We start from the raw sequence: 27,928 nt of genomic DNA on the forward strand, positions 1-27,928 counted from the left end.
TACCTCACCAGGAACCAGGGACCCAGCCTTCTGTACCTCAAGTTCAGTCTCCCGTCTGTTGATGTCATCCGTGGATTGATTTAACTTCTCCAGTTCTCCCTAGCGAAGAGAAGAGGGGGGGGAAAGATTGAAACGATTTGTCTTTTGTTACCAGTAGGACTGAGCTCATTCTCTGCAAAAGTACTCCAGCACGATTTGTAGGAAGAGGGACAAGTCAATATTAATTCTCAAGGAAAATAGCTGAGCCTTGGCTGGAGAAGCAAATGAACGTCGGTATTTCTGAAATCGTTTTCTCGATGGTGTCCTTTCAAAAATGTCTTAAGGTCCTAGGAATTTTTTTCTTAGAAGGCCAAGTATTTATTCCAGGTACGTGCCTTCAGGTAAACCCACCTGTTACAAACGGTTTAAGAGTCAAATCAAAACAGTACCTTCTGCCTTACAGGAAAAACTATGCAGAAAAGACACAATAAAAGAAAATAAACAAGGCCAAGCCAAAACTCTAAACCCAGTGAAATGATGTAGATCAAGGGTAGAATTCTGGCATTAACTCCTTAGTGGTTATTTTTCTAGAGAGGAAAATCTTTTCAAACAGCCAATTAAAGCCTCCTAGCTGTTTTTAACAAAACAAAAATAACTTTAATCCTGATCCTTAATATTTCTAAACTAACATTTTGTAAAAAGTACCCAGCACAACTTAACTCATTTTACTCTGCAGACAAAGGATCTTGTTAACAGAAATCCTGTACCAGGAAAACAAGATTTAGTAGTCTAAACTAGTGATTTTAATTAATAGAATCCCTAACGAAAAGATTTTTCCACCTGATCTTTATCTTGCTAATCTGCCAAAACAATTCATTTAAATGGCAACAGCTGAGTTAAATGAGCTTTTAATTGATCTGTGCACTGAAAAACCAATTAGGGCTCCAGAAATTGCGGCGCATGGTTAAAAGCAATATATATATATTCAATGATTTATGAAGAGAGGAGAAAAACCAGTCTTGGAAAGGGATTTGCCAGTGCTTTTTGCCTAGAGGGTGAGGAGGTTAAGCTGTCACTTCTAGATCTTGGCTTGGAAATTGTTTTTTAATCATCTCCCTCAGAAATGGAGGCACAGAGAGCCAGGCCAATCCCCTCGCCTTCTCCCCGCGTCAGCTTTGCGCATCAGTTGTCCCCGATTTCTGTTCACACCCCGACCCCGTAACAAGGAAAAGCTGCGTTTTCAACCATTCGCAGCCAAGCGGAGGTCTGAGCCTGTGGTGACAATAAGCCCTTTGCTAACAATGCATCAGAGGAGGCGGAAGATGGCTCAGGCCGGGCACCTCCGCCAGGTGAGGACTCGCGACCCGGCCACGGTGCCAGCCCACGCTGCAGGGGCGGACAACGCCCACGGTGCCCAGGCCCACGCGGGCCGGGCGACCCCTCTGCCCCCAGCCCCGAGGCCGCGCGACGACCGCAGCTAGCCTGGCCGGCGGGGACCAGGGGGTGGGGGAGGACCCCAACACCCGCAGGGTGCCCCCGCCCCCTTTTTCCCTTTGTTGCACATCCGCCCGAACCGCTGGGCAGGCTGCGGCGACCCCCAGGTCCGGCGGGGGTCTGCGGGGGATCCCCGCGATACAGTCAGGCCGCATCCACGCGGGCACTGCTGCCTCCCCACGAACCCGGTAAAACTGGGAATTCAGACCCTCTCTTCTCCCCCCCGGGGCTACGTAGCCACCATTCCCCCGGACCGCAGGCACCGGGGGCTGCGAGGCCAGCGCCAAGTGTAGATGCCCACCACCGCGGCGCCCCCCGCGCGCCCTACCTGGATCCGGGGGTCCACCTCTTCTTCCTCCTCCAGCCCCTGTTCCATCCCCTCTTCCTCCTCCTCCTCCAAGTCCCGGGCGGACGGCGAGAGCTCTGCCGGCTCCTCGGAGCGGCTCCGCTTCAGCGCCGCGTCCATGCGGGCAGCCGGAACGCCGACCGCGCAGCGGACTTCGGAGCGTCCGGAGGGACGGCGGTCGCCGCAGGCTCGGCCAGAGCCGACTCGCCCCAGTCCCGGCACGGTCCCGAGGCGCCGCGGCCGACACCAGGGAGGCGCCGCTCGCCGATGCGGATCCCGCCGGCCCGGGCTGAGCGGAGGAAATGGGCGCGGCCGCCCCCTTTCTGCCGAGGCCGTCAGCGCAGCGGCGCCCGCTCCGCCCTCGCCCAGGCGGGCCGCCCTCGGCGCTGTGACTGTTCCGCCGCCGGTCCCAGCCGCCCAGGTCTCCGTCACAAAAACCCCAGCTCCCTGAAAACCCTCAGGGTGGTGGCACAGGAGAGCCTTCCCCCTTCTGTCAACTTAGCGGGCGGGTTTATCACAAAGTACGCAACGTTGGCCTCCTGCTTTCGGGGTAGCTCCGTACAGCCAAGGCAAACTGACTGTATGGAAGGAAAGTTTGGGGTATTTCCACGGCCTGAAGTCACCTTGGGAAGCTTGTGACCCTGGACCAGTTTCAAGCCGCACTCAAATCCCCGTATGCCTCCAAAGCACGTTTCTCCCCTTGGGTGAACCTTGGGAATTGTATTTGAAGGGTTCCCCCAGAAACGGAAATGAAACATACGCTCACATAGACACAGAAGTACAGAGGGAAGCTAGGTGCACGCGCGTTCATGGGTTCCTTGTCCAAAGGCTCCGTGGCCCCCGCTGTGCGGAGCTCCATACCCAAACACCTGTGCTCTCATAGTTGTGGGATTGGCCTACCTGAATAGCCACCAAGCACGGAAAATCCAGCGATGATCATGGATGTGGTTGGTTGAGTACAGCCTTCTCCAGGTGGCAACAGGTGTAACCTCCTGTTAATGGGCACACTCTGGCCAACGATTTAGGAACAAGTAGGGAGCATGAGCTCCCCTGGCAAACTTAACATCGTGAGGCGGAAGAAGGAAGGGACGTTTCTGTGCTTTTATGAAATGTCAGGACCACTATGATGTCAAGGGAGCGCAAGTTCAGATGGCCTTAGCAAAGCAGACAAGGACATTGCCACTGGCCACTGCTAATGTCTCTGTCACTACAAAAATGCACAATGTGTACACGTTCTACACAGGCTTGTGGCCCATTACCTCTGTGACTTTGGAGGGCACACTTGCTTGAGAACAAAGCTTATTGAGAGCCTATCTTTAAAGCACATTTGGGGGAGCCTGGGTGGCTCACTCGGTTGAGCCTCTGACTTCAGCTCGGGTCATGATCTCACGGTCTGTGAGTTCAAGCCCCGTGTCTGGCTCTGTGCTGACAGCTTGGAACCTGCTTCGGGTTCTGTGTCTCCCTCTCTCTCTGCCCCTCCCCCACTCAGTCTCTGTCTCTCTCTCTCTCTCTCTCTCTCTCTCTCTGTCAAAAATAAACATTAAAAACAAAAAAAATTTTTAAGCCACCTTTGGAAAACCTGCTTATGATAGCTTCATCAGAAGCTACATTGGGGGTTACTCCTTGGGCAAGGCACTAGCCTGCACACGATGCTGGCACTGTGGTCTACTGTGAAAGGAGATTGGTTCCGTCTCCTGGAGGTAATGCAGGTGTATGCCCAAGGTTTGGCTCTGAGACGGTCACATCTGTTCATTGTTCTTAAAAATCAATAGAGCGGCAACAATTCTTTGAGTGAAGTCCTAAACCCCTTGCTAAAAACATAGTTGCTTTTGATTTTCCAGTGATGGATGAAGGCAGGGACAAGATGGCCGTGAAGGGTCACTTTGGGACACGAGAACCACCAATGCTTCCCCGGTGGCTTGGAATTGAGCTGTAACTGAGCAGGTCTATCCTGTGAATAAAATGAGACACAGAGGTTGAAAACAAGAAAAGTGGGATCAATCCTGACTCTTAAATGCTTCTCGGTTGGTGGAAACCCAGACTTCCCGTTCCGAACAGCAACCTCCAAAATACATTCCTATTCAAGCTTCGATCTGACGGCAATAGTGATTCAAAATGGCACCACAGACGCGGGGAAACTACTGCAGAACATTTTTTGTTGTACATTTAGGAGGCCTGCGCCAGTCATAGCATGAATCCCAGTAGCGTTCTGAAGTTAAAATGAGGAAAATCAATCACAGCACGACTATATATTTATTGGTACGTAAGTGCATAGGAAATGAAGCAGGGAATGAACCGAGGGTGACAAGCTGTGGAGGTCCTCTTTGAGCCAAGATCAGAGAGAAACAAGCAAGTGAACCCTGCGTGCCTTCACGGAGAGAGCGCTCCAGCCACGGAAGCTGCTTGTGCAGAACCCCCTGGATGAAACTCTGCCTCAGGTGCTAGAGAGCCAGGGACGCAGAATCTGAGGCGAGGAGGTGGGTAGACCAAGGAAGGCCATGACATGGCAAGAAGCTTGGATTGTACTGAGCAATATGTAGTCACTCTGGTTAAAGCGTGGGGACTAGACCGGGGACACAAGGAGGTGAGTTAGGCTGCTGGTCTAGCGGTGGCAGGGGAGAGACGCCCCTGCTGGTTGCTTCCCTTTTCGGTGGAATTGCCAACACAATCAGCAGCTGAGGATAAGGGTGAGCTTGGAACAACGCTGGAGGCTGGCGGAGAGACCCTGAAACCGCTGTCCAGGAGAGCTGGAAAGTGGGTTGACTAGCAGGTTATATTATCATTTCCAGGCTGTACTGAGGACCCACCCGTGGTTTAGGATGCTCAGTGAGACCAGTCAGCAAGGAGGAGTGGTTTTTCCCACTCAAGCTCAGCTTCCAGACACAGGTGGAAAGTAGTGGGAACACCAGATTTAACCAGGGTTGAGCTTATTTAACCAAGTTCTTACAATGGTGGGGGCAGGGGCAGGGGCGGGGGCGGGGGCGGGAAAGAAGCATCAGGGGGTTGAGGGCGACTGCAGGTGTAACAACTTTAATGATGGCCCACGGAATCAAAACTGGATCAAATAGGGAATACAGGCATGAGGGGGTGAGGGAGAGATCATGAAAATACCAGGGAGTGATGATGAAGCCCTGAATCAAGGGCTAGAAAGAGGGAGTGAATTTGAGACCGTGTGGAAGTTGGTGGCTAATAACACCCGGAGGGAGGCGAGTTCAAGATGATTCCAGAGTTTCTGGTTTGAGTGATTGGATGACACCATTAATTAGGACCTATGTACCTATGCTACCGAGGATCACCAGTTTGTTTTTTTTTTAGAACATACTGATTTGAAAAGAAAACCCCTGAAAGTTCAATCTCTGGTGTATTTGGAAATTAGGATCCAGGTTATCTGAGGGTTGAACAGAATTCGCCTGATGTTCTTTCTCATAACCTCGCTATACCTCCCTGCCTTAGCAAGCGTGTTACAGTTCGTCTGATCTTCGAGGATTATGCAGGTTGTGTTTCTGACAGCTGCTGCCCTCCAGGAAGCGGAGGCCCCAGGGAAACCTTTTCTTTTTGAGACGCTCACGGATGGTTATGGGAACAAGAATTCTATCTGAACTGGGTCCAAATGCCAGCCCGTACCATTTGTGAACTGGCTTTGGACAAGTTGTTTATTCTCCCTGAACCTCAGTATCCCCACCTGTAAGATAAGGATAATAACACTGGTGTCTCCCTGTCAGACGTCACGAAGATTAGATGAAATGGTATTTACAGAATTGTAGGCATATGACAAAACTTTAATTCATGTGATTCTCGTGTCTCTGTTCCCTTCCTCTGCCCCATGCCTTAAGCCTAAGGGAATCAGTTATTTTACACAAGAGATTTGTTTTAATGTTTTTTAAAGTGAAATTTGCAGGCTAAAGTGGTCAGCAACATTCACTGTTGGAACATGTACATGATAAAATCATAGTGTCTTCCTATCTGGGGAGACACAGCCCCCACAAAAATTGTGCAACCGTATGAGTCCCTCAGTGTGAAGTTAAGGCACTTTCTGTCAAATTTTTTTTAATGTTTATTTTTGAGACAGAGCATGAGTGAGGGAGGGGCAGAGAGAGAGGGAGACACAGAAGCTGAAACAGGCTACAGGCTCTGAGCTGTCAGCACAGAACCTGATGTGGGGCTTGAACCCACGAATCGCAAGATCATGACCTGCGCTGAAGTCAGACACTTAACTGACTGAGCCACCCAGGCGCCCCTTTCTGTCAAATTTCAATGCTATTTAATGAAGATTCCCTGCAACGCCAATTTTTTTTTTCTTTAATGCTTTGCACTTGCTTCTTAACCCCTATAAGGTGGGGAGGGGGCAGGGGATTGAAAACTTCTCTTTGGAACTAGGGGCACCTGGGTGGCAAAATCAGTTGGGCATCTGACTCTTAATTTTAGCTCAGGTTGTGATCCCGGGTTGTGGGATCGAGTCCTGCATCCCACATGCATCCCATATCCCTCCATGCCTAGCATGGAGCCTGCTTAGGATTCTCTCTCTCCCTCTCACTCTCCCCACCCCTGAATGCTTTGCAACTTCTTCTTAACCCCTATAGAATAGAGAATTGCTCTTCTGAACTAAAAAGAAATGAATCTCCAGGGTGCCTAGGTGGCTCAGTCGGTTAAGCATCTGACTCTTGGTTTTGGCTCAGATCATGATCTCATGGTTTCATGGGTTAGAGCCCCACATCGGGCAGAGCACGCTCTCTCTCTCTCTCTCTCTCTCTCACTCTCTCCCTGCCCCACTCATACCATGTCTCTCTCAAAATAAATTAAAAAAAAAAGAAATGAATCTGCATTCACACCACATTCTGGTAGCAGTGACTGAAGAAACTGACAATCAACATCTTCTCTGGGCCAACCTGTAATCTTTACATGGTGTCTTTGGCCAAGGATTGCAAACTGGGAGCTACTGGCTGGATCAGATCCTAGGGCATGTGTGGTCTGTCTGACACAGTGCTTTAAATATTTGAGCGCACAGTTAAAACACAAGCAATACAAATGAAAACTCAAGACTTCTCTACTTGGCAAGAGTCTGAAGGGGACATGAGGAGCGGGTGACCTTTTAAAAAGGGCAACCTCGGAGTCGAACCTCAGAGTCCTATTGACAGACTGGCTCCTACCAGCAGGCTGCACACAGGTGAAACCCCACTTTCCCCCCAGCACCCAGGCGGGAAGCTGGCTCCCTCTGCTTTTCTCCCACTCTCTCTTCTCTCCCCACGGACCCCAAAGGATTATGGCATGGGGCAAGATGGAAGAAAATTTTAAAGTAGACTTCCAAACCCTTCAGCACTACTTTTTGGCCCCAGATGACTGGTTGTCAGAACTCAAGGAGCTACAGAAGCCAGTTCTTGGAAACGTATCAGGGCTTCCTCAGTAACAAGACATTTGTTTAATTCCACAATTCAGTGACATCAGTCGGTTGCCAAATTGTCTTGCACTGTGGCCACTCCCCTCTAATGAGAACCTTTATTTGTGTCCTGAATCGAATTACACTCAAGCCTCTGGGCCCAGATGAATCACAGGCCAGAGTACTTACAGAACCCAGGAAGAGACTTTCAATGTTTATCTGTGATCTTAGGGGACCTGCAGATATTTAAAATGGTGCCGGGGTTCCTAGGTGGCTCAGGTCATGATCTTGTGGTCCGTGAGTTCAAGCCCCACATCGGGCTCTGTGCTAGCAGCTCAGATCCTGGAGCCTGATTCTGATTCTGTGTCTCCCTGTCTCTCTGCCCCTCCCCCACTTGCACTCTTGTCTCTCTCAAAAATAAATAAGCATTTTAAAAAAATGTAAATAAATAAATTAAATGGTGCTGGAATCTTGGAGACAGAAAAGGTGTTCCATTAAAAAGAAGGAAGAAGTTTCCATACCCTGGGAACTAGTAAGCAGAGCAGATTGTAGGCATGATTCTAGAATGGACTTTCAAGGGGAAAAGGCATTCGTGTGTCAGTGGAAGAAAAATGATTGATCACTGTGACCCAGCTTGGGTTACCCAAGAACAAATCATGTCAGCCTTGCCCTCATTTACTTATTCCACAAGTTTATGAGTCAATGCGATGAAGGAAACACGCAAGACAGAAGATCTTCATTGTTCAAAGATAATTGATACAGGAAAAGGCCACTTAAATCTACTTATAAAGGAAACCAAAATTTCATATTAAATCATGAAAAAGGTTTTTATTGGGACACTACCCTGCAAAATGAAACTTAAAATTATGAAATAAGGGTTTTTTTTTTTCTATTTTAAAAACCATTTAGTCTATAGATATTTACTGAACATCTATTAGGTGATGGTCTCTGACAATGAAGATACAGCAGTGAACAAACTAGACAAAATCCCTGCCTTCATTAGGGTTTATAGTGTAAGGGAAGATAGAGAAAATGTTTTAAATACATAAATAAGCAAAATAGTTGCAGTTAACAATGACAGTGCTATGTCGAAAAACGTCAGATAACCAAATAAAGAAGGCTGGAGGGGGGGCTGCCTTGGAAGGGAGGTAGAGAAGGCCTCTGGGGACACGATATTCTAGCTGAGATTTGATGACAAGAAGGTGTCAGGCAGGAAACAGTAAAGAATGTCCAGACAATGGGGGACCCTGAGGAGGGAGCCCACTGGACAGCTGATGCAGTGGCTGGAGACTGAGGAGGACGGGGGTGTTGAAATTGACATGCCAGGCATGGGCACAAATCAGATGACGTGAGGCCAGGGAGGCCATGGGAAGGAGTTTGGATTTTATTGTAAATGTGATGAGAAGCCATTGGAGGGATTTAAGTTGTGGAATGATGCAAAACAATCTATATGTTTAAAGGCTGGCTGTGGCTGCCATGTGCAAATGGGATGGCCGTGAAGGCAAGGGCAGGAGCAGGAACACCAGTTATGGGCCTGCCTTGGGGGTCCCCAGTGAGAGGTGGCCACTCGGCTAGGTCGTGGTGGGGAGGCGGCATGGAGTCCATTCAGGACATATTGGGGAAGGTAGGCCCAACCGCACTTGCTACTACATTAGATGTGGGAGTAGGCAGGTCAGAAGCTTCAGGAATGACTCTTGAGATTTCGCCTTGAGAAGACGCTGAAGGACACTGTCATTTACTGAGCAAGGCAGGGAGGACTTGAGGAGCAGGTCTGAAGTCAAAAGGTGTGTTTCTAAACACGTAAGTCTGAGAAGATATAACCCCTCAAGTGGAGATGTTGAGTGGACAGTAGGATATACATCTCAAGGCCAGCCAGCTGCAGGCAGATGATATTTAAAGCCCAGGGACTGTATGGGTCACTTAGGAAAGGGAGGACCCTGAAGGGAACAGGCCCAGGATGAGGCTCTGGGTACACCAACATTTTAGAGGTTGGGCCTTACAGGAGGGCCCAGGTGAGGGTCCCACCACCAGCTCGTTCTTAGAAGAGCCAGCACCACAAAAACCATCAGTCAACTGTTGAGGATTATTTCTCTTTTGGCGTATTTTACTGATACAATTGAAGATTATATGATGTGAAATTCTTCAATTAAGATTTGACTTTCACAGCACAGGGACAGTATAACCTGACAGAAATATCTGAGGTGCTTGTTAATTGCCTCAGGTGTCTCTCGTACCTCTGATGTTCGAATCATTCTCACTTCTTTTTGGTCCTCACCCGTTGTCTCTGATCTAACAGTGCCATGTCCTCATACGTCAATGGCTTTGCAAACGACCAGGGCAGTTCCCAAAACTGCTTTCCTATTCTTGAAATCCTGCTTATCTTGCAAGACTGATGGTTTCACTTTGCCATCAATTGTTATGGTATTTGCATTGTATCTACATTATGTTGTTAAGGTCTGACCACTGGAGAGATAATGGTGGGCGAAGACTTTGACCCAATAGGAAAGGGCAGAAGCTTGGCATTAAAAGGAAGGGAAGTGCTGTGTGGTCAGTTTTTTAGTGATTAATTCTGTATAATGGTGATGGTAGGTGCCTACAGTGGAGGCCACAGGCTGTTCAATGACTCTCTTCTCCATTTCTTTAAGCACTTGGCTCAACGGCATTTTCCTACCTATCATTGGCAGGTACGGCTTTGTTGACTAAGTGAGCAGCAGGGATATGCCATTTTCACGCCTGTCCCATGACAATGTCCCACGTGTGCTTCTTTAGGCTCTCTCTTCTGTGGCTGGAAGCAGATGACAGTGAAGCCTGGAGAATGGCAGATCCAGGAGGCCGAGAGAACCTAGATCCCCAAGAGGCTGCATGGAGAAGAATGCTCCCACCAACCTGAGCACTCTGAATTGTTATCTAAGCTACAGATAAAATGCCATTGTGTTTAGCCATTTAACCCTCAGGTCTGTTGGTCATTGTGGGTAGCCTATCCTAGATAGCACCCTGCTCCACCTAACTTCAAGAAGAGGGTAATGAATACCGGGTAATGAGGAGCCCCTTACACATTTCAGCCACACCCTTAGCTGGTATCCTGCAAGTTCCTATGGAGAAGCTGAGAAACACGGGTGGTTGTTAGCCCACGTCAGAGAAGCAGTGACTGACCAGACAACCCAGCCTGAAGGCTAATGAGTCACTGTCCAAACATACACGTTCCTTTGGGCCTGATTCTTGGCTCTGTCCTTTTCAACATCCATAGTAATGAATCAAATGAATACAGAGAAGGCACGCTTCTCAATTTTGCATAAAACACAGCACTGGAAGGGGTACACTGGAGTGCACAATCATGATCTTGGCACTAAATTTTCATTATGTTGTTGTATCATGACAACCACAGAGAAAATAATTGACGAAGACTTCAACCCAATGGGCAGGGGCAGAAGCTTGGCATTTAAAGGAAGGGTCAGCAAGTCAAATAGAACATAGTGAAATTCACTGAGGCTAAATATACGGTCCTGAATTTAGCTTGAAACACACTAGAACAAGATAGAGAAGACATGGCTTAAGACATCACATTTTTACAGAAGATTTAGATGTTTTAGACTGCATTACCAAAAGTATTGTATCTAGAATGAAGAGATGATAATGCCACTTTTCTCTACCTAAGGGAGACTGTCCTGCAGTTTTTCAGTCAAGTTCTACATTATATATAAAATATGTTCAGAGGAGAGCACCCAGGACTATAAAAGGGTAAGAAATATGAATTTTAGGGTTTTTTTATGTTTACTTTTTTTCAATATATGAAATTTATTGTCAAATTGGTTTCCATACAACACCCAGTTCTCATCCCAAAAGGTGAGAATTTTAGTTTCAGAAAAATAATTTTGTTTGTTAAGCATGTCTAATTTTGAATTGAACTGGCACAATGGATAGTGAGTTCCCCATCTCTGGAGGTGTTCAAATAAGTTAGCCATATAAAATTACTGATATTCAATTATTTTCAACCTATAAGAATAGCAATTTCATATGACTCAACCTGTCCTTTGGTGGAAATGGTGGAGGGTGAGTCAAGCCATTGACGGTATTTTAAGAGCAAGTGACAGAAATACAACTCAAACTGGCTCAAAGAGAGAAGAGAGGGGTGATAGTAAAGTGGGAGATGTATTGGTTTATGTCACTTAAGCCCAAGGCAATTCTGGGTCCAAGTATGGCTGGATCCAGGAGTCTCTCTCTCCATCCCTCCTCCTTGCCCTCCTCTGGGTTGGCTCTTCTTCCAGACAGGCCTGCCCTTATGGTAGACAGTTGGGCACTAGCAGCTCCAGGCATGGGTTAAATCAGCTCAACAACCCCAGCCAAGAGTCTCTCCTCACCAATAATTCCTGGGACTGACTTACTGAACTGACCTGGGTCCCATGTCCATCCCATTACTGAGGCTGGGTGTGTTGGGGGTAGAGAAGAATAGAGTCACTGATTGGCTTGGCCTTCATTACAAGTTGGTCCTACAGTTGAGATAAGGGTGGAATGAGAAGGGGTGGGGTGGGGTGGGGTGGTAAGCCACATAGCCTAAAGTAAAGCAAGGAAAGGTAGCTTTCCAAAAAAACAAAACCAAAAACACAAAACCAAAACACCAGACAAAAATACTGTACTGAGTTGCTATGGGTCAGCCTGAATGATGAGGAGGACTAGCCTAGTGAGACCAGGGGGAGGAGTGTTCCAGGGAGAGAGAGTAGATGATGCTCATGGAGAAATGACCTAAGTGGGTATGAGGAACAGACAGAAGACTACTGTTTCAGCTACCTATTGCTGTAAAACCAAACACTGAAACTTAATGGCTTAAGGTCATAACCATTTTCTCAAACAGCTCTATGAAATGATTGGACTCAACTAGGTAGTTCTCTGTCCATGTGATTCCAGCTGACTGCTCGAGGAGACTGGAATATCCAAGATGGCTGACTCACATGGCCAACAGTCAATGCTGCAGGCCACGGACTCATCTTCGACTATGGCCCAGAACTTCTCAGTTCTCCTCCACATGGCCTCTCTGTATGGCTTTTGTTTTCTCACAGCACAGTGGCTGGATTCCAAGAGAGGAAGCAGAAGTTGCCAATCTTCTCAAGGCCCCAGCTCAGAAGTCCTAGAACATCAATTTTACCACATTCCATTGGCTAGAGGAGTCATGGGGCCAGCATATTCAAGGGGTCTGACATTAGTATATAAGGACAAAAGGAACTGGTGGCAGCCATCCTGGGGGGCTATCTTTCCCAGCCAGAGTGATACCATAATGGAGGGCAGAGTGATGTATGATGGAGTTGGAAAGGGTAGAAAGGAACTTAGATAGGGGTCAGCAAACTGTGACCCATAGGCCAAATCCAGCCCATTGCCTGATTTTGTAAATAAAGTTTTATTGGAACACAGCCATGTTCATTTGTTTACCATATTGTCTATGGCTGCCATCTTGTTACAACAGCAGAGCTGAGTGGTTTAAACACAGACCATATGGCTCACAAAGCCTAAAATATTTACTATCTAGGCCTTTACAGAAAAGTTTGCCGACCCCAGGGCTAAGTCATGCCTTATGACTCTAATTGAGGGATTTGAATTTCATTCCGAGTGATAGGAAGCCACCGGATGGTTTCAAACCAGTGAGCCACATTATCTGACCTCCATTTTTAAAAGATCAGCTCTGGGAATGGATTATAGGAGGATAGAGGTGAAAGCAGAGAGACCAGGAGCAGGCTATGGCAGTCATCCAGATGAGAGATGGACAAGTGGAAAGCTGAGAGAAGTAGATGAATTTAGCACATATACTGAGGAGAGGAAGCCCACAGGACTTGCTGAGCCACCAGATAGGGAGACGAGAGAAATCAAGTGTGACTTGTAAGCTTTTGGCCTGAGCAAGTGGGTTCGTAGTGGTCCCATTACTGAAAAGAGAAAGACCCAGGGAGGAGAGGGTTTTTCACATACTGAGTTTGAGATGTTTGTCAGGCATCCAAAAGGCAAAGTTAAGTAAGCAGTTGAATACTTAAGTCTGGAGTTCAGAAGATAAATTTGAGAATCATCAGTAAAAGACAGTATTGAAAGCCAGAAGCCTGGAAGGAATAACACCAGGGAGGTGGTGTGGAGAGAGCCCCAGGATGGGCAAAAACTAAAATTCAATAACTGGGATTAAGAAGGAGAGGCTGCTGGGGCACCTGGGTGGCGCAGTCGGTTAAGCGTCCGACTTCAGCCAGGTCACGATCTCGCGGTCCGTGAGTTCGAGCCCCGCGTCAGGCCCTGGGCTGATGGCTCAGAGCCTGGAGCCTGTTTTCGATTCTGTGTCTCCCTCTCTCTCTGCCCCTCCCCCGTTCATGCTCTGTCTCTCTCTGTCCCCAAAAAAATAAATAAACGTTGAAAAAAAAAAAAAAAGAAGGAGAGGCTGGGAGGGCAGGAGGAGCCTGGAGATTGTGGTTTCATGAAAGCTATAAAGAAGAATATTTCAAACTGGAAGGAGAGGTCCCTGTGTTGAATGCTTCTGGATGGCAGAGGAAGAGGTAGGGGTAGAAAAATGATCACCCAGTTGGCTGAGATGAGCTCCTTCTGAAACCTTGGATAGAGCAATTTCAGTGAGTGGGAGTAGCAAACATGGCTGGACAGGCTTGAGGAAAATGTGGATGTGGGCAAGTGGAAATGGCAGATATACAGAGACCTTTTTTGAGAAGTTTTGCTGCAAAACGAATGGGTCCAAACCACAGATGTCCACTGCAGGCTCATGATCCATAAAGTCCCTTTTAATCCTGAGAATCTTTGACTCCATGAAGGACCTACTATGTGCCAGCTTACTACTTGTCTGCACTATGGATGAGAAATTTCTTCCTGATGGTTCACGTGGAAGTTGGACCGAGCACAACAGAAGTCCATGCTTAGAGCTTCAAGAAAAAACAAAAAAAGAAAGCTTGCAGGCCCAGAAAGTCAAGTATAGATCTTCAAAGGGTTGCTCCAAGTTGTAGGAAGACCTCCAAACCCACAAAGCCAGCAGTTTCGTTTCTCCTGGGCGTGCACACAAGCTCTTCCTTCCACACTTGCCCAAGGAAGCTTGTTCATGCAAACTTCTGAAATTTGCTGCCAAATATAAACGTGCGACCCAAAGAATAAGCAGATTTTTGGAATCGGGGCACAAATGCATCTTGTAGAGGGATACAAGTTATCGTTTTTGTTTCAAAAATATGTTACTTTTTTCTGGGAAACGTTGAGTTTCTCAGGACAGATATCTAGGACAAAACACACCGTGCACATAGAATCTGTTATTTTTAAAAAAATGTTTTTTAAAGTCTATTTAATCACAGACTATAAGGAAGACGTGGTGATAATTTTGTATGTAATTCTATTCCCTGGTGGTCTTCAAAAGAGATCATCTGACCACAAAACCTGAGCTCTGAACCATTTGCTATTCTATTTTATAGAGGTACAGGCTGGCCCGTTAGGCTGCCTGTCTTCCTGGATCTATAAAAAGGTGTATATATAATCATAACAGGAGCCATATTTCTGTCTTTGCCCACGAACTAGTTTAGTATCCCAGATCTGCTCCTTATGAGGCTGTGCAAAGCTGAGTCTTTAACCTCTGAGTCATGACTGCCTTATTTGTCAACTGATGGTAATAGATCTACTTTGCTGTTGTGTATTAAATAAGCCAATGTAGGGGTCCCTGGGTGTCTCAGTCTGTTAAGCCTCTGGCTTTAGATTTTGGTTCAGGCCTTGTGGGATCAAGCCCCATGTCTGGCTCTGCACTGACAGCACAGAGCCTGCCTGGGATTCTCTCTGCCTCTCTCTCTCTCTCTCTCTCTCTCTCTCTCTCTCTCTCAAATAACTTTTTAGAAAAAGCTAATGTGTTTTAGCAATAATGTATAATATATAATTCGAAGAGTCAATAAATAAGCATTTGTCAAAAACAAACAACCTAATGTAGGGGCACCTAGGTGACTCAGTCGGTTAAGCATCTGACTCTTGGTTTCAGCTCAGGTCATGATCTCACGATGCGTGGGAGAGAGCCCTGCATCTTGGGATTCTCTTGGGAGAATTAGGATTCTCTCTCCCTCGCTCTCTGCTCTCCCCACTCTCTCTCTTTCTCAATAAATACATTTTTTTAAGTTAAAAAAGCTAATGTAAATAAAGGTATGTATGCCTATTCTGAGTACAATAAATGGTAACTATCATGAAGAATAAATTATCTATGATACCAATCCTTATTTATTTATTTTTAACGTTTATTTATTTTTGAGACAGAGAGAGACAGAGCATGAACGGGGAAGGGTCAGAGAGAGAGGGAGACACAGAATCTGAAACAGGTTCCAGGCTCTGAGCTGTCAGCACAGAGCCCGACACGGGGCTCAAACTCACGGACTGTGAGATCATGACCTGAGCCAAAGTCGGACGCTTAACCGACCAAGCCACCCAGGCGCCCTGATACCAGTCCTTATTTAAAAGGTCAACTATATTATGAACTACTAGAAGGGTTCCAAATCTCCTGGGTTATCTTATTCCATGGTCTAGATTGTCTGCTTGTCTGTTTAGAATGATCTTGATGCTTTGGGAATCCCATAGTTAGCAGTTTGCAACCTGACTTTCCATGATCCCAAAGCCTCAGATTGCATAGGAGGGGAAAGGTTCTATCCCCAAGCTCTAACACGCCTCTGAGTTGGCTTCCCAGAAGACTCTGATGAAGAGGGACACCTGGGTGGCTCAGTTGGTTAAGTGTCCAACTTCAGCTCAGGTCATCATTTTGTGGTTTGTGAGTTCGAGCCCCACATCAGGCTCTGTGCTGACAGCCTGGAGCCTGCTTCAGATTCCGTGTCTCTCTCTCACTCTCTCTCAAAAAATAAATGTTAAAAAAAAAAAAAAAAGACTGATGAAGAATGACAAGAGGGCTGGGGATGATCATCTTTTCCGCCTGACTTTAGCTCACTAGCCACAAACACATAGGCTCTGGGAGATAAGGTGAGCGAAAGAGTCCCTTGCATTGGCCTTGACCTGCCCATATGGAAGCTGGCTGTCTTTGAGTTTGCCATCTTCTTCACACGAAGAAACAGCTGCAGAGGTTATTTCAGGTCTTAGGGATATTTCCATTTCAGCATATTTTGTTTTTGTTTTTCGAGGGGCGTGAGAAGGATAGCTTTCAATGATCATTCATGAATAGCAGCTGGTAGTTTTTGTGCTCACATCCCCCAGCCCCTCTGGGATTCTAGCTGTGGCCAGGCTAGGCATCCTTCACACACACTGGCAATGCCCACCTCAAATACTGGTGGAGTCCCTCAACTTTTCCTCAGGGTTTTGTTTAAAGCTTTGGTAGTTCCCTCAGCCCTTACACAGGCAGCCCAAAGTTCAGAGGGGCGTTAACACTCCCATGGCAGCCCTCAACCACTGTAGGAATGGAGATTCAGTGGAAGGATGCCCCAGTCTCTGGTTCTTCAGAGGCAATATTCCATAGGGTGTCTTCCAACAGTTCTTCAGAGGGTCCCCAGTAAGAGTGAGGCCAGCTGCCCACAACAATAACCAGTGGATTAACACATCCCCTGCTGGCTTTTTTCTCCTTTTACCCTCCCTGATCCCTCACTCCACAATCCCAGGCTCCCCTCCCAAAAGGCTACCTGGACCCAAGACCCAAGTCTATCTGAGGTTTTGTTTGCAGATGCTCTAAACCATGCATCAAGGAGCATGATGGAAGTTTACTTTTCTTTAACATTCAGAAAATAAAGGGGCTCCTTTGCTGAATAACCAAAAGGGAAGCTGTCTTGGAAGTGCAAGAAGTGGGAGCTCCGTTCTGACCACTGGTAGCAACGCTAATTAAGCCCTCAAGTTGAGTGTGAATATAGGCCAGGATCTGTTGGTGGCTGGGAGAGGAGTAGTCTGGCTGATTCTGGGTGTGGAAGTGTTTCTGATTCTGTAGTGCTGGAGCGGGGGGGGGGGGGGGGGGGGGGCAGCTGGAGGCAGATGTGTAAGTGGGAAAAGGCTGTGGGTTGAGACAGAGACAGATAAATATTCAAAGCAGAGCGGGGAGGCCTGGAAGCCTGAACGGAGGCTACAGAGTCAGAGAACAAAGTGGGTAGAGCAGACCTGGGAAGCAAAAGTGGTCTAGATTAATTGCAGGAACCAAAGGTGAAGGCCAGGGTAAAAGCTTCTGTCCCATCCCAACTTCTGTGTGAGATCCTCCAGGGGCCAATGTCCCTAATAATCCCGTGGCTCTAAGAACAACGCCTTCCCTGGCTGTGAATCTATCTGTATGGGAGGTAAAGGAAAGGCAATGGAGAGAGGGAGACGGAGTAAAAAGCGGTCGGGCCTGATAGAGACACCCGCGTCCCAAGGGCACGGTTTTAACTCACAGGAAAGGAAGAATAAAGAAAAGGTCACCATGAGCAAAGGAGCACTTCCAAGAACAATGAACAAGAACTGAGAAATCAATCAGCTGCCTTCCTTCCTGCTGATTTTATGAGGTTGCTTTTTTATTTGGATTTGTGGGTCTACTGAGCAAATGCAGTGCTTCTGAGGAAAGAAATATTTTTCCAGGTTGCTACAGCTGCAGCACAACTTTAGTTCCATGAGAAAGCTGGGGGGTAGGCTACAAGTGGAAAGTTAAACACAGAATATTGTGGAATAAACTAGATTGACCTGTGATGGAGATAGCAGATCAGAACACATCAACACATCTGTAGCATAAGAATCTCAACAGTACTTCAAATGGTTGTATTATCCCAAACTGGACAACCTCTATCCTACACCCAGACCCAACCAAACAAGCCCACCCAAGACTCTCCCAAGCTGTAAGTCTTTATCTGTGGCACTATAATTTCTAAGTGGCTGCTGGTAGCTTTAGTTCAATTATTATACTAACCAGACAGACCTATTACTGTAGATCATCACAGCTGTTCCTTGGTGAGGACAGTACCCAGTTTCCTGATAAAGGACATAACCTTTCATCTAAACTAAAATCTTGTTTCAATTCCTAGACTTGAAATGTCTCTGCAATGTTAATTTCAAACACCGCTGTGTGTGCTGACCATAGGAACTTAACCACCAAGACCTAAAAATGAAACTCATTGAGTACATTAAAAAATTCCTCAGGATAATATGAGAAATTAATTTTTTTTTTTTAAGTGAGGAACAGGACGCCTGAGTGGCTCAGGTTAAGTGTCCAACTCTTGATTTCAGTATAGGTCATGATCTCACAGCTCATGGGATCAAGCCTTAGGTCAGGCTCTGTGCTGACAGCATGCAGCCTGGTTGGGATTCTCTTTCTCCCTCTCTCCCTCCCCCTCTTCCCCCATCATGCTCACTCTCTCTCTCAAAAATAAATAAATAAACTTAAAAAAAAAAAAGAATCTAATAATTGTAAACATCTATGGCCCCAACGTGTTGTAACCCAAATGTACAAATCAATTAATCACAAACATACAGAAAACTCACTGATAATAATACCATAATAGTAGGGAACTTCAACACCCCACTTACACCAACGGACAGATCATCTAAACAAAAAATCAACAAGAAACAATGGTTTTGGATGACACACTGAACCAGTTGGACATAACTGATATATTCAGAACATTTCATCCTAAAGCAGCAGAATGCACATTCTTCTCAAGTGCATACAGAACTTTCTCCAGAATAGGTCACATACTGGGACACAAATCAGCCCTCAACAAGTACAAAAAGATCAAGATCATACCCTGTGTATTTTCAGACCACAATGCTATGAAACTCAAAATCAACACAAGAAAAAATTTAGAAAGACAACAAATACTTGGAGACTAAAGAACACCATACTAAATAAGGAATGGGCTAGCCAAGAAATTAAGAGGAAATTAAAAAGTACATGGAAGCCAATGAAAATGATAACATCACAGCCCCAAACCTGAGGGATGCAGCAAAGACAGTCATAAGAGGGAAGTAGATAGCAATCCAGGCCTTCCTAAAGAAGGAAGAAAGGTCTCAGATACACAACCTAACTTTACACGTTAAAGAGCTAGAAAAAGAACAGCAAATAAAACCCAAAACCAGCAGAAGATGGGAAATAATAAAGATTAGAGCAGAAATCAATGCCATTGAAATTAAAAAAACAAAACAAAACAGAACAGCTCAATGAAACCAGGAGCTGGTTCTTTGAATGAATTAACAAAATTGATAAACCCCTAGCCAGTCTGATCAAGAAGAAAAAGGAAAGGACCCAAATAAATAAAATCAAGAATGAAAGAGGAGCGATCACAACCAACACAGCAGAAATACAAACAATAATAAGAGAATATATGAACAATTATATGCCAATAAATTAGGCAATCTGGAAGAAATGGACACATTCCTATAAACATATAAACTACCAAAACTGAAATAAGAAGAAATAGAAAATTTGAACAGAGCCATAACCAGGAAGGAAATCAAATTAGTAATCAAAAATCTCCCAGAAAACAAGAGCCCAGGGCTGGATGGCTTTCCAGGGGAATTCTACCAAACATTTAAAGAAGATTTTACACATATTCTTTTGAAGCTGTTCCAAAAAAATAAAAATGGAAGGAAAACTTCCAAACTTATTCTCTGAAGCCAGCATTACCTTGATTCCAAAACCAAAGACTCCGCTAAAATGGAGAACTACAGATCAATTTTCCTGATGAACATGGATGCAAAAATCTTCAACAAGATACTAGCCAACTGGATCCAACAATACATTAAAAGGGTATTATGCCAAGCAAAATGAGTCAGTCAAAGAAAGACAAATATCCTATGACTTCACTCACATGTGGAATTTAAGATATAAAACAGATGAACATAAGGGAAGGGAAGCAAAAGTTACGTAAAAACAGGGAGGGGGACAAAACAGAAGAGACTCTTAAACACAGAGAGCAAGCTGAGGGTTGCTGGAGGAGCTGTGGGTGGGGGGATGGGCTAAATCAATAAGGGGCATCAAGGAAGACACTTGTTGGGACGAGCACTGGGTGTTATACATAGGGGATGAATCACCGGAATCTACTCCTGAAAACATTGTTGCACTGTATGCTAACTTGAACGTATTTAAAAATAGAAAAAATAAAATAAAATAAAAGAGAAAAAAGAGGTGGGGGATTTCAACAGAGAAGCAACACTAATAAACACTTAAGAAAATAAAAATTAACCAAAAAAAAGTAAGGCGCACAGAGATCAGTGTGCTTTCACAGAACAATTCAACATATACCTTTACATGTCTGTTTTTTTAATTAGCAGTGGCTGTTTGCATGAAACAGCTCTCTCTTTACAAATGATCTGAAGTCTCTGGATTATTGTCAATACGCTAGATGCCTCTAGGCCTGCCGTGTCCACCTGTGGCTACCGAGCACCTGAAAACCTAGCTACTCTAACCGAGATGTGCTCGACGTGTAAGACACACGTCAGATTTTAAAGATTCAGCATGAAAAAAGAATGTAAAGCATCTCACTGGTAAATTTTTTATATTGATTATATGCTGAAACGATAATATTTTGACATACTGAGTTACAGGAAATATTTAAATTAACTCACCTGTTTCTTTTTACATTTTAACGTGTCTGCTAGAAAACTCAGAAGTACAGATGCATGGCTCCCATTGTATTTCCACTGGACAGTGCTGGTCTAGCCTGTCTGTGGTGGGGGTGGGGTGCTGGGGGGCAATCTGTTAGCAGGGAGGTCAGGAGGCTTGTCTTGAAGCTCCTTTGCAAAGTGAGTGCTGTTTTCCCCTGCAGTGCGTGTTTGGGGAGGTTTATTTGTGGGGGCTGCTGGAGGTTATTTGTGAGGCAAGGAGCTTTCCTATCCCACAGTAACCAGAAATCGTTTTTCTAACATTTCCTTGTATTTTAGAAACAGCGTGGCAGTGCATCTAACAGTTTTACTGTATAATTTACATCTCATGAAACTCACAGTTTGGGGAGTTATACTACATTTACACATTATGCAACCATCGCCATAATTCAGTTTTAGGACAATTCCATCACCTTGAACATTTTTCTCATGCCCATTTCGAGCCAATCCCTGTTCCCAGCCACCACTAGGTAACCACTGATCTGCTTTCTATATACATAGTTTTGCCTCTTAAAAAAAAAAAAAAAACTTTAAAAAAAAGTTTTATTTAATTAAGTAATCTCTACACCCCACATGGGGCTTGAACTCATGATCTCGGGATCCAGAGTCACATGCTCTTTCAACTGAGCCAGCAAGGTGTCCCTAGAAATTTCAGGTAAATGGGATCATACAATAGATGGTCTTTTGTGTCTGGCTTCATTAGCATACTGATTTTGAGGTTCATCCATGTTCACAGTGCTTCTGTTACTAACCCCCCCCCCCCTTTTCTCTATTTTTAGAGAAAACACAAATTGGTGGTAGGAAATTTGGGGAAAATTCCTCAGTAACTTGGTCTGAACCTAGAAAAGTTGCCAAGGCTAACTAAAATTGTGCTAAAAATTTCATGTCACACCAGGATTTGAGTAAAGGGCACTGCTGATCTCTCTTCTGTTTTTAAAGAAAATTGTACTGGCAAAACAGTATTCATTTCCCCATTTTACCTTCCGGTTCTTGTCTATAAACTTCCATAATTTATACATTATTATACTCATAGTGCAGATAAAGATGTGCCATTCTACATTTTCCTTACCAAATACAATTTCTTTTTTTATAAATTATTTAAAATTTTTTTTTAATGTTTACTTATTTTTGAGAGAGAGAGAACAGTGAGAGAGAGTGCAAACAGGGGAGGGGCAGAGAGGGAGCCACAGAATCCGAAGCAGTCCCCAGGCTCTGTGCTCTCAACACAGAGCCTGACATGGGGGCTCGAACTCATGAACCGTGAGATCCTGACCTGAGCCATAGTCGGACGCTCAACCGACTGAGCCACCCGGGCACCTGCTTTGACATCAAATACATTTTCTAAATAATGATGATAAATTTCCTCACCGGAATCCACACTCTGTCACCTGGAAACTGAGCAGATGTAACTGCTTTTTATGGAATTTAACACTGTGGCAGTCATTCATGTATTCAAAGAACTGCAGGCTCTTAGGGCTGTGCTTACACTGAAATCTAACCAGATGAATCTAACATCCCACAGTTCTAAGACTTTGCAGTGCAAATCATGGTGTTTGTTTGATTAACAGACAACAGCTAAAAAGAAACATTCCAGGAATTCAATTTTCTTGGCTAATCAGCAGATACCCAAATAATAAGTATCTTCTGACATTGCCCCCCCCCACTCAAATCACTGAAAAGTTTACCCATAATAGTATGTGGACTTTAAAGAGTAGGCGGTGAGAATTTCTGATAAACACACCCTTAAAGACTGAATCACACATAAGTTGCAAAAGGAACCACCCGTGAAAATCACAGACCGTGACAAGTGAGGGTGGGAGGGGTAGAAGTTGGAAGATCCAGGCTGGGGTTGAACCTCTTTCAATCGCATTTTTATTTAAAGTTTATGTATTTTGAGAGAGAGAGAGAGAGAAGAGAGAGAGAGAGAGAGAATGGGACAGGGGCAGGGAGAGGGAGGGAGAGAGAATCCCAAGCAGGCTCCAAGCTGTCAGCTCAGAGCCTGGCAAGGGGCCTGAACTCACGAACCCGTGTGAGATCATGACCTGAACCAAAGTCAAGAGCCAGACGCTTAACTAAGGAGCCACCCAGGCACCCCTTTCAATCACATCTTTGTTCACATAAAGTCAGAGTGAATCTGTTTCCTGTCTCCCATGCTTACTGTGGCCAGGGTGTTTAAGTCACCCACCCTGCTGAAGTAGACGTTGTCAGAAGACAATCCTTCAGCACCCTGGCTTTCTGCCTTAGGCAGCCCCGTGTCTCCATTCCTTCAGGCTTTTGGCCACGTGCTGGGCCCACAAGCAAGACCGGCCAGGAGTGCCGGGGAGTAGCACCCCCAGGACTCCCCTCAAGAGATGACGATAAATCCACCAGCCCCCTCAGCCCTTGTGGGGCAACTGGAGGTGTCTTCCGTACAGCCTCACAGAGGGGCCCCGGCAGGACTGAGGCCCAGCTACCCTCCGAGGAAACCTGGGAGGTTGGCTTTCCTCCCTTCCCCAGCTCCCTTCCTCACCTTCTTGTTTCCCAGGATCACTTCCCAAATATACTACTGGCCCCAAATCCTTTGCTTCACTGTCCACTTTTTGGGGGAGTCCAACTAAAACTTCTATTGAAATTTCAGGTTAAGTATGGACTTTAAAGGGATTATATTACTACTTTTTAGCAGAATTTTCTGTGTCATCCTGGAGAAGACCCAGAGAAAAGTAACCACACGAAAGAGTTGTACCATATTGTGGTTCTCAAGTAGTCTTACCTGAGCTTATCGCACCTCCCTAATTATACTCTAAACACACTGCAGTCTGGACCCGTGGGGACAGGGAGCTGGACACAGTGCTCACACTTCCTGCATATGAACTCATTTCATTCTCACAACAATGGCACGAAATGCATACCATTACTGTCCTTGTTTTACAGAGGAGGAAACTGGGAGATTCAAGGAATTTGGTCCAAGGAACACGGCTAGAAAAGATAAAGCCAGGATTCCGGCCCAGGAAGCCTGATTCCAGATCCCCGGAGAACAAGCCTCTGACACAACCCTGAGCGTGTGTGAGGTATTGAATCAATGCTTGCTCGATTGGAAAGTTACTACACGTAGAGAAAGGAAAGAAGATGGCCCACTAATCCCTTCAAATGTTTGAGGGCTTTGATCTGTAAGCCCCTTTGTTGGTCTGATGAAGTCCGTGGAGTCTTTCCCAGAAGAGTATTTTTAAGTGCATAAAAGAAAACACAGAGGAGTACAGAGAGGAAACCAATGATATTAAAATTCACTTATCAGAACTGTACCCGAGGGGCACCTGGGTGGCTCAGTCGGTTAAGCATCCAACTTTGGCTCAGGTCACGATCTCACGGTTCATGAGCTCGAGCCCTGTGTTGGGCCCTGTGCTGACAGCTCAGAGCCTGGAGCCTGTTTTGGATTCTGTGTCTCCCTCTCTCTCTGCCCCTCCTCCACTCGTGCTTGGTCTCTCTCTCTCTCTCTCTCTCTCTCTCTCTCTCTCTCACTCTTAAAAATAAACATTAAAAAAAATTTTTAAAAAGGTACCCCAAAGTGTTGTCTGGCAATATATGCATTTATCCTATGAGGAGATTATACCATCAATGGGTGTAATCTCTGTCATTGGGTTCCATAAATGTGTTGAATCTCTGTCCTTAGACTGTGACAGGAACGACTGTCCTAGTGGCTGGTTTCAGGATAGGCATCGATGGTTGGCTCCAGAAACCTGACCTACCAGACCTTTTCCCTCCAAGCCACCACCAACCCCACTAATGTTCTAGAACACAGATTTGATAGTATTTCTCACCAATTCTGAACTTCTCAGTGCTCCCTCTCCATTGTCCTCAGAATAAAGTCTAGGATGCCCAGGATGGCCTTCAAGGCCCGTGGGATCTTGAATGCAGTAATTTACCATACTCACCACCGACAGGTGCCCCCCACATTCCTTACACTCAGCCACAGTGAAGTCCCTGCTTCCCAAATCCACTATACACTTCCTGGGGGGTCCCTGCTTCCTCTGCCGGGGATGAAGGACAGCCCCAAAGCAGAGTCCTTCCCCCTCAGCTTCTTTGTAAAGTCTTCCATGATGGCCCCTCTCCCAGGTAAAATTAATCACTCCTCCTCCCAGTACCCATTACTCTTTCCACATGCCTCCACTCTAGTGTAATGAACACATTACATTATGGTTATTGTGGACGTATTTGAGGGCCTACTACAACATGAACGCTATCTTATTAATCTCAAACAGGGCCTGGCAGAATATCGCGCCTAGGATGAAAGTCAGTTCATGGTGGTTAAGACGGATTTGAGGGTGGGAGACGGGTAGTTCAATTGACACAAGTATGAGATAAGCTGCATCGAATGCCTCAGTATTTCCCATCAAAGGTCATGGATCTTCCGGCGACTGGAAACAAAGTTTGAAGCAGCCCGCCCAAATCATGAAGTTTCCTTAAAGACTTGTGTTCTCTTAAAATTTCCTGTAAAACTGGCTCTCTCTGGCTTACTACGGTAACATTTGTTACCAAAGCGATGTTACCAGTTTTGTCGAAATTTTTAAAATAGACACTCCTAAAAACATCTGTCCTCTCTCATGTGGCTTCTTGCTGTCTCTGGCCTGCCAATAAACCAGTGGGGACAGATACCAGGGCTGAGAGGCAGGGACATGGAAGGCTCTTCTTCCTGACCCCAGAGGTGAGGGCACCATTTGGCTGACTTTGACTGGAAGTCCGGGGAGAGACAACCCCCCCCCCCACCCCACCCCACCACCGCCCCAGGCAGCTGGATGCTGAATATACCGCATCTGGCACACCTAGCCTCCCAGCAAACAGTTCAGGGATGTAATTATTCCTCAACCTGTCCAGTTTCTAATCTTTCTCCAGGGCCTTTCAGTGACTTGTTCTGTGAAGGAGAACAGCTTGTTGGGTTTTCCCAGGATGTCTCTCTGGGATTGTTACAGTTTTCGTGATTCTTTGGTTGCTGTTTAGACTTTATCATCCCTGACATGTGACTTCCTTATCTTTACGGGGCACACTTTTCTTGGACTGAGGAGGACCTGAGCATGTAAGCAAGTTCTTCCCTTCTCTTTGAATGTGATCTATTTCTTGAAACTGTGGAATGGAGTGTGGATTTTTTTTTTTATGTTTATTTATTTTTAGGGGGAGAGGGGAACAGAGAGAAAGACTCTCAAACAGGCTTCTCACTGTCAGCACAGAGCCCGATGCAAGGCTTGAACTTATGAACCTCGAGATTCAGACAGGAGCTGAAATCAAGAGTAGGACGCTTAATCGACTGAGCCACCCAGGTGCCCTGAGAGCATGAATTTTTGAGTCAGGCAGAGTTGGTTTCAGACTTAGTCCTGAAACTCACTGGCTATATAACAGTGTGCAAACAGTATAACCTGGCACAGAGCAAACAGTCCATAAATGTGAATTTTCATTTCCTTCCTTTTACTAGAAAGAGACAGTATCTAGTTCTGGGGTCTGAAAACCTAGCTGGTGTTGGCCCCTCACCAAGAGCTAGTCGCCATAAAATCTGAGAGCTTAAAATCAGCACCATTCTTTGCTGGAAGCAAAATTGGCTTAAAATTTGTCATGGAAAGGGGCACCTGGGTGGCTTGGTTGGTTGAGCATCCGCCTTCGGCTCAGGTTATGATCTCACGGTTTGTGAGTTTGAACCTGCTTTGGGCTCTGCGCTGACCGCTCAGAGCCTGGAGCCTGCTTCAGATTCTGTGTCTCCCTCTCTCTCTGCCCTTCCCCTACTCACACTCTGTCTCTGTCTCTCAAAAACGTTAAAAAAAAGTTTTTTTTTTTTTAATTAGTCATGGAGGGTGTGCTGCAGATGACAACTCCCCACGAGTGGGATCCGAGATCTATGCCTTTGTCGTGATGTCTCCAGCTCCTACCCAGCACGGGGACTCGACAAATGTCGGTTGACCGAATGAGTGAATAAATGGACAAAGGGATGAGTGAATCATCCTTCTAGAATGATGAAGGACTTGAGATGAAAAACTAAATGTCAAAGTAATCAAATAATTTGTAATATGTGAATCTTATTTCCAAAAATCTATCTGATCCCTGAGACACTAATAACAAGTTGATGATGGAAGCACACAACGTGGCAGGGGGGGGGGGCGTGCAGAGGGTAGCAGAGCCTTGAGAGCAGGTGGACTAAGGAGGTGGCTGGCTGGCAGGAGTCAATTGTTAGGGCAGTCAGGAGTCAGCAGGGAAGGCACGAGAAGGAGGGGCCCTGTAATTACTATTGTTTGAGCATAAACACATGTGGTTTTTTCTGGCACATAATTGCTGTGTTTCTGGGTTGCAGTGGTAGGTTGTGACTGCTGGAGATGTTTTGGAGGAACTTCAGATGCCTAAGCTCGGCTTTGCATCACCAGATGGTTTCCTGCCGTTGGCCGTCTCTGGCCTCAGCAGCAAGCTCCCTGCCTGTCTCCCGTTTCCAGCCTCGCCCCATCTCGGTCCTTTCCAAATCACAAATCACAGTGACCTTTCCCAATCGCAAATCAGATCTTAGGAACCTCCCCGCTTAACACTTCCCGTTCCTATTTCCATTGGAACAAAAACCCCAACACCTGAGTGCTAGTCCCAGCCCCTGCGGCGTGAGCAGCCCTCGCTGCCCCCTCCAGGGCCTCCCCTCACGTGTGTGACCTTGCAGGGCTCTGATGGCTCCACCGCTGTTCCAAGCCCGTGCCCAGCTCCTGACTTTTCCGTTTGTCTTTCCCTCTGTCTGGAAAGCTCCTCCTGCTCTTCCCCACAGGCAGGCTCTTCCTCCCCGCTCAGCTCGCAGATTTTTCCATTCCCCACAGTGCCCTCCTCTGACTTTCTGAGCTAAGGAGTTCTCTCCTGTCCTCCCTGCTTCTTTACATGCTTATTTTCTCCGTGTCACTTAGGTCTACCTGAAATCATCTTACTAGTTTATCTTTTTAGAGCTGTTTTTGTTTATTTTCCCTTTCCCTGATAGCACATAAGGCTTAGGGGTTTACATCCGTCTGTCCCTGGCACAAAGTGGCCATGACAGGTGCTCAAAAATTATTTGTTAGGTGAATAAATAAATAAAATCTGTTCCACGGAGAATAAATAAGTTCATGGAGCAGAATCTCTGCCACACTGTCACCATCATTTGTTAGAAAGTGGGGGTGCAACCGTTCCTGCAGGGAGGAGAGAGAAGCATCCGGAGCAAGGAGCTTAGAGGCTGC

General features: G+C 45.9%; 1 protein-coding gene and 1 long non-coding RNA gene across 2 annotated transcripts in view; both read right to left on the bottom strand.

Moving 5' to 3' along the window:
• Positions 1–2,135, bottom strand: part of SH3BP5 (SH3 domain binding protein 5) — a 76,419-nt gene extending 74,284 nt beyond the window's left edge. The window contains exons 1-2 of the mRNA XM_027061872.2: positions 1,802–2,135; positions 37–99 (exon numbers count right to left, since the gene is read on the bottom strand). Of these exons, the coding sequence (XP_026917673.2) occupies positions 37–99; positions 1,802–1,939 (201 nt within the window). The 5' untranslated portion in view covers positions 1,940–2,135. The remainder of the gene's footprint in view (positions 1–36; positions 100–1,801) is intronic.
• Positions 2,136–11,890: 9,755 nt separating this feature from the next.
• The window catches only part of LOC113599977 (uncharacterized), a 30,826-nt gene continuing 14,788 nt past the window's right edge, over positions 11,891–27,928 (bottom strand). Inside the window, exon 2 of the long non-coding RNA XR_003420975.2 lies at positions 11,891–14,428. This is a non-coding gene — a long non-coding RNA (uncharacterized LOC113599977). The remainder of the gene's footprint in view (positions 14,429–27,928) is intronic.

Source organism: Acinonyx jubatus, chromosome C2 (assembly GCF_027475565.1).
Source record: "Acinonyx jubatus isolate Ajub_Pintada_27869175 chromosome C2, VMU_Ajub_asm_v1.0, whole genome shotgun sequence".
Classification (NCBI taxonomy): Eukaryota; Metazoa; Chordata; class Mammalia; order Carnivora; family Felidae; genus Acinonyx; species Acinonyx jubatus.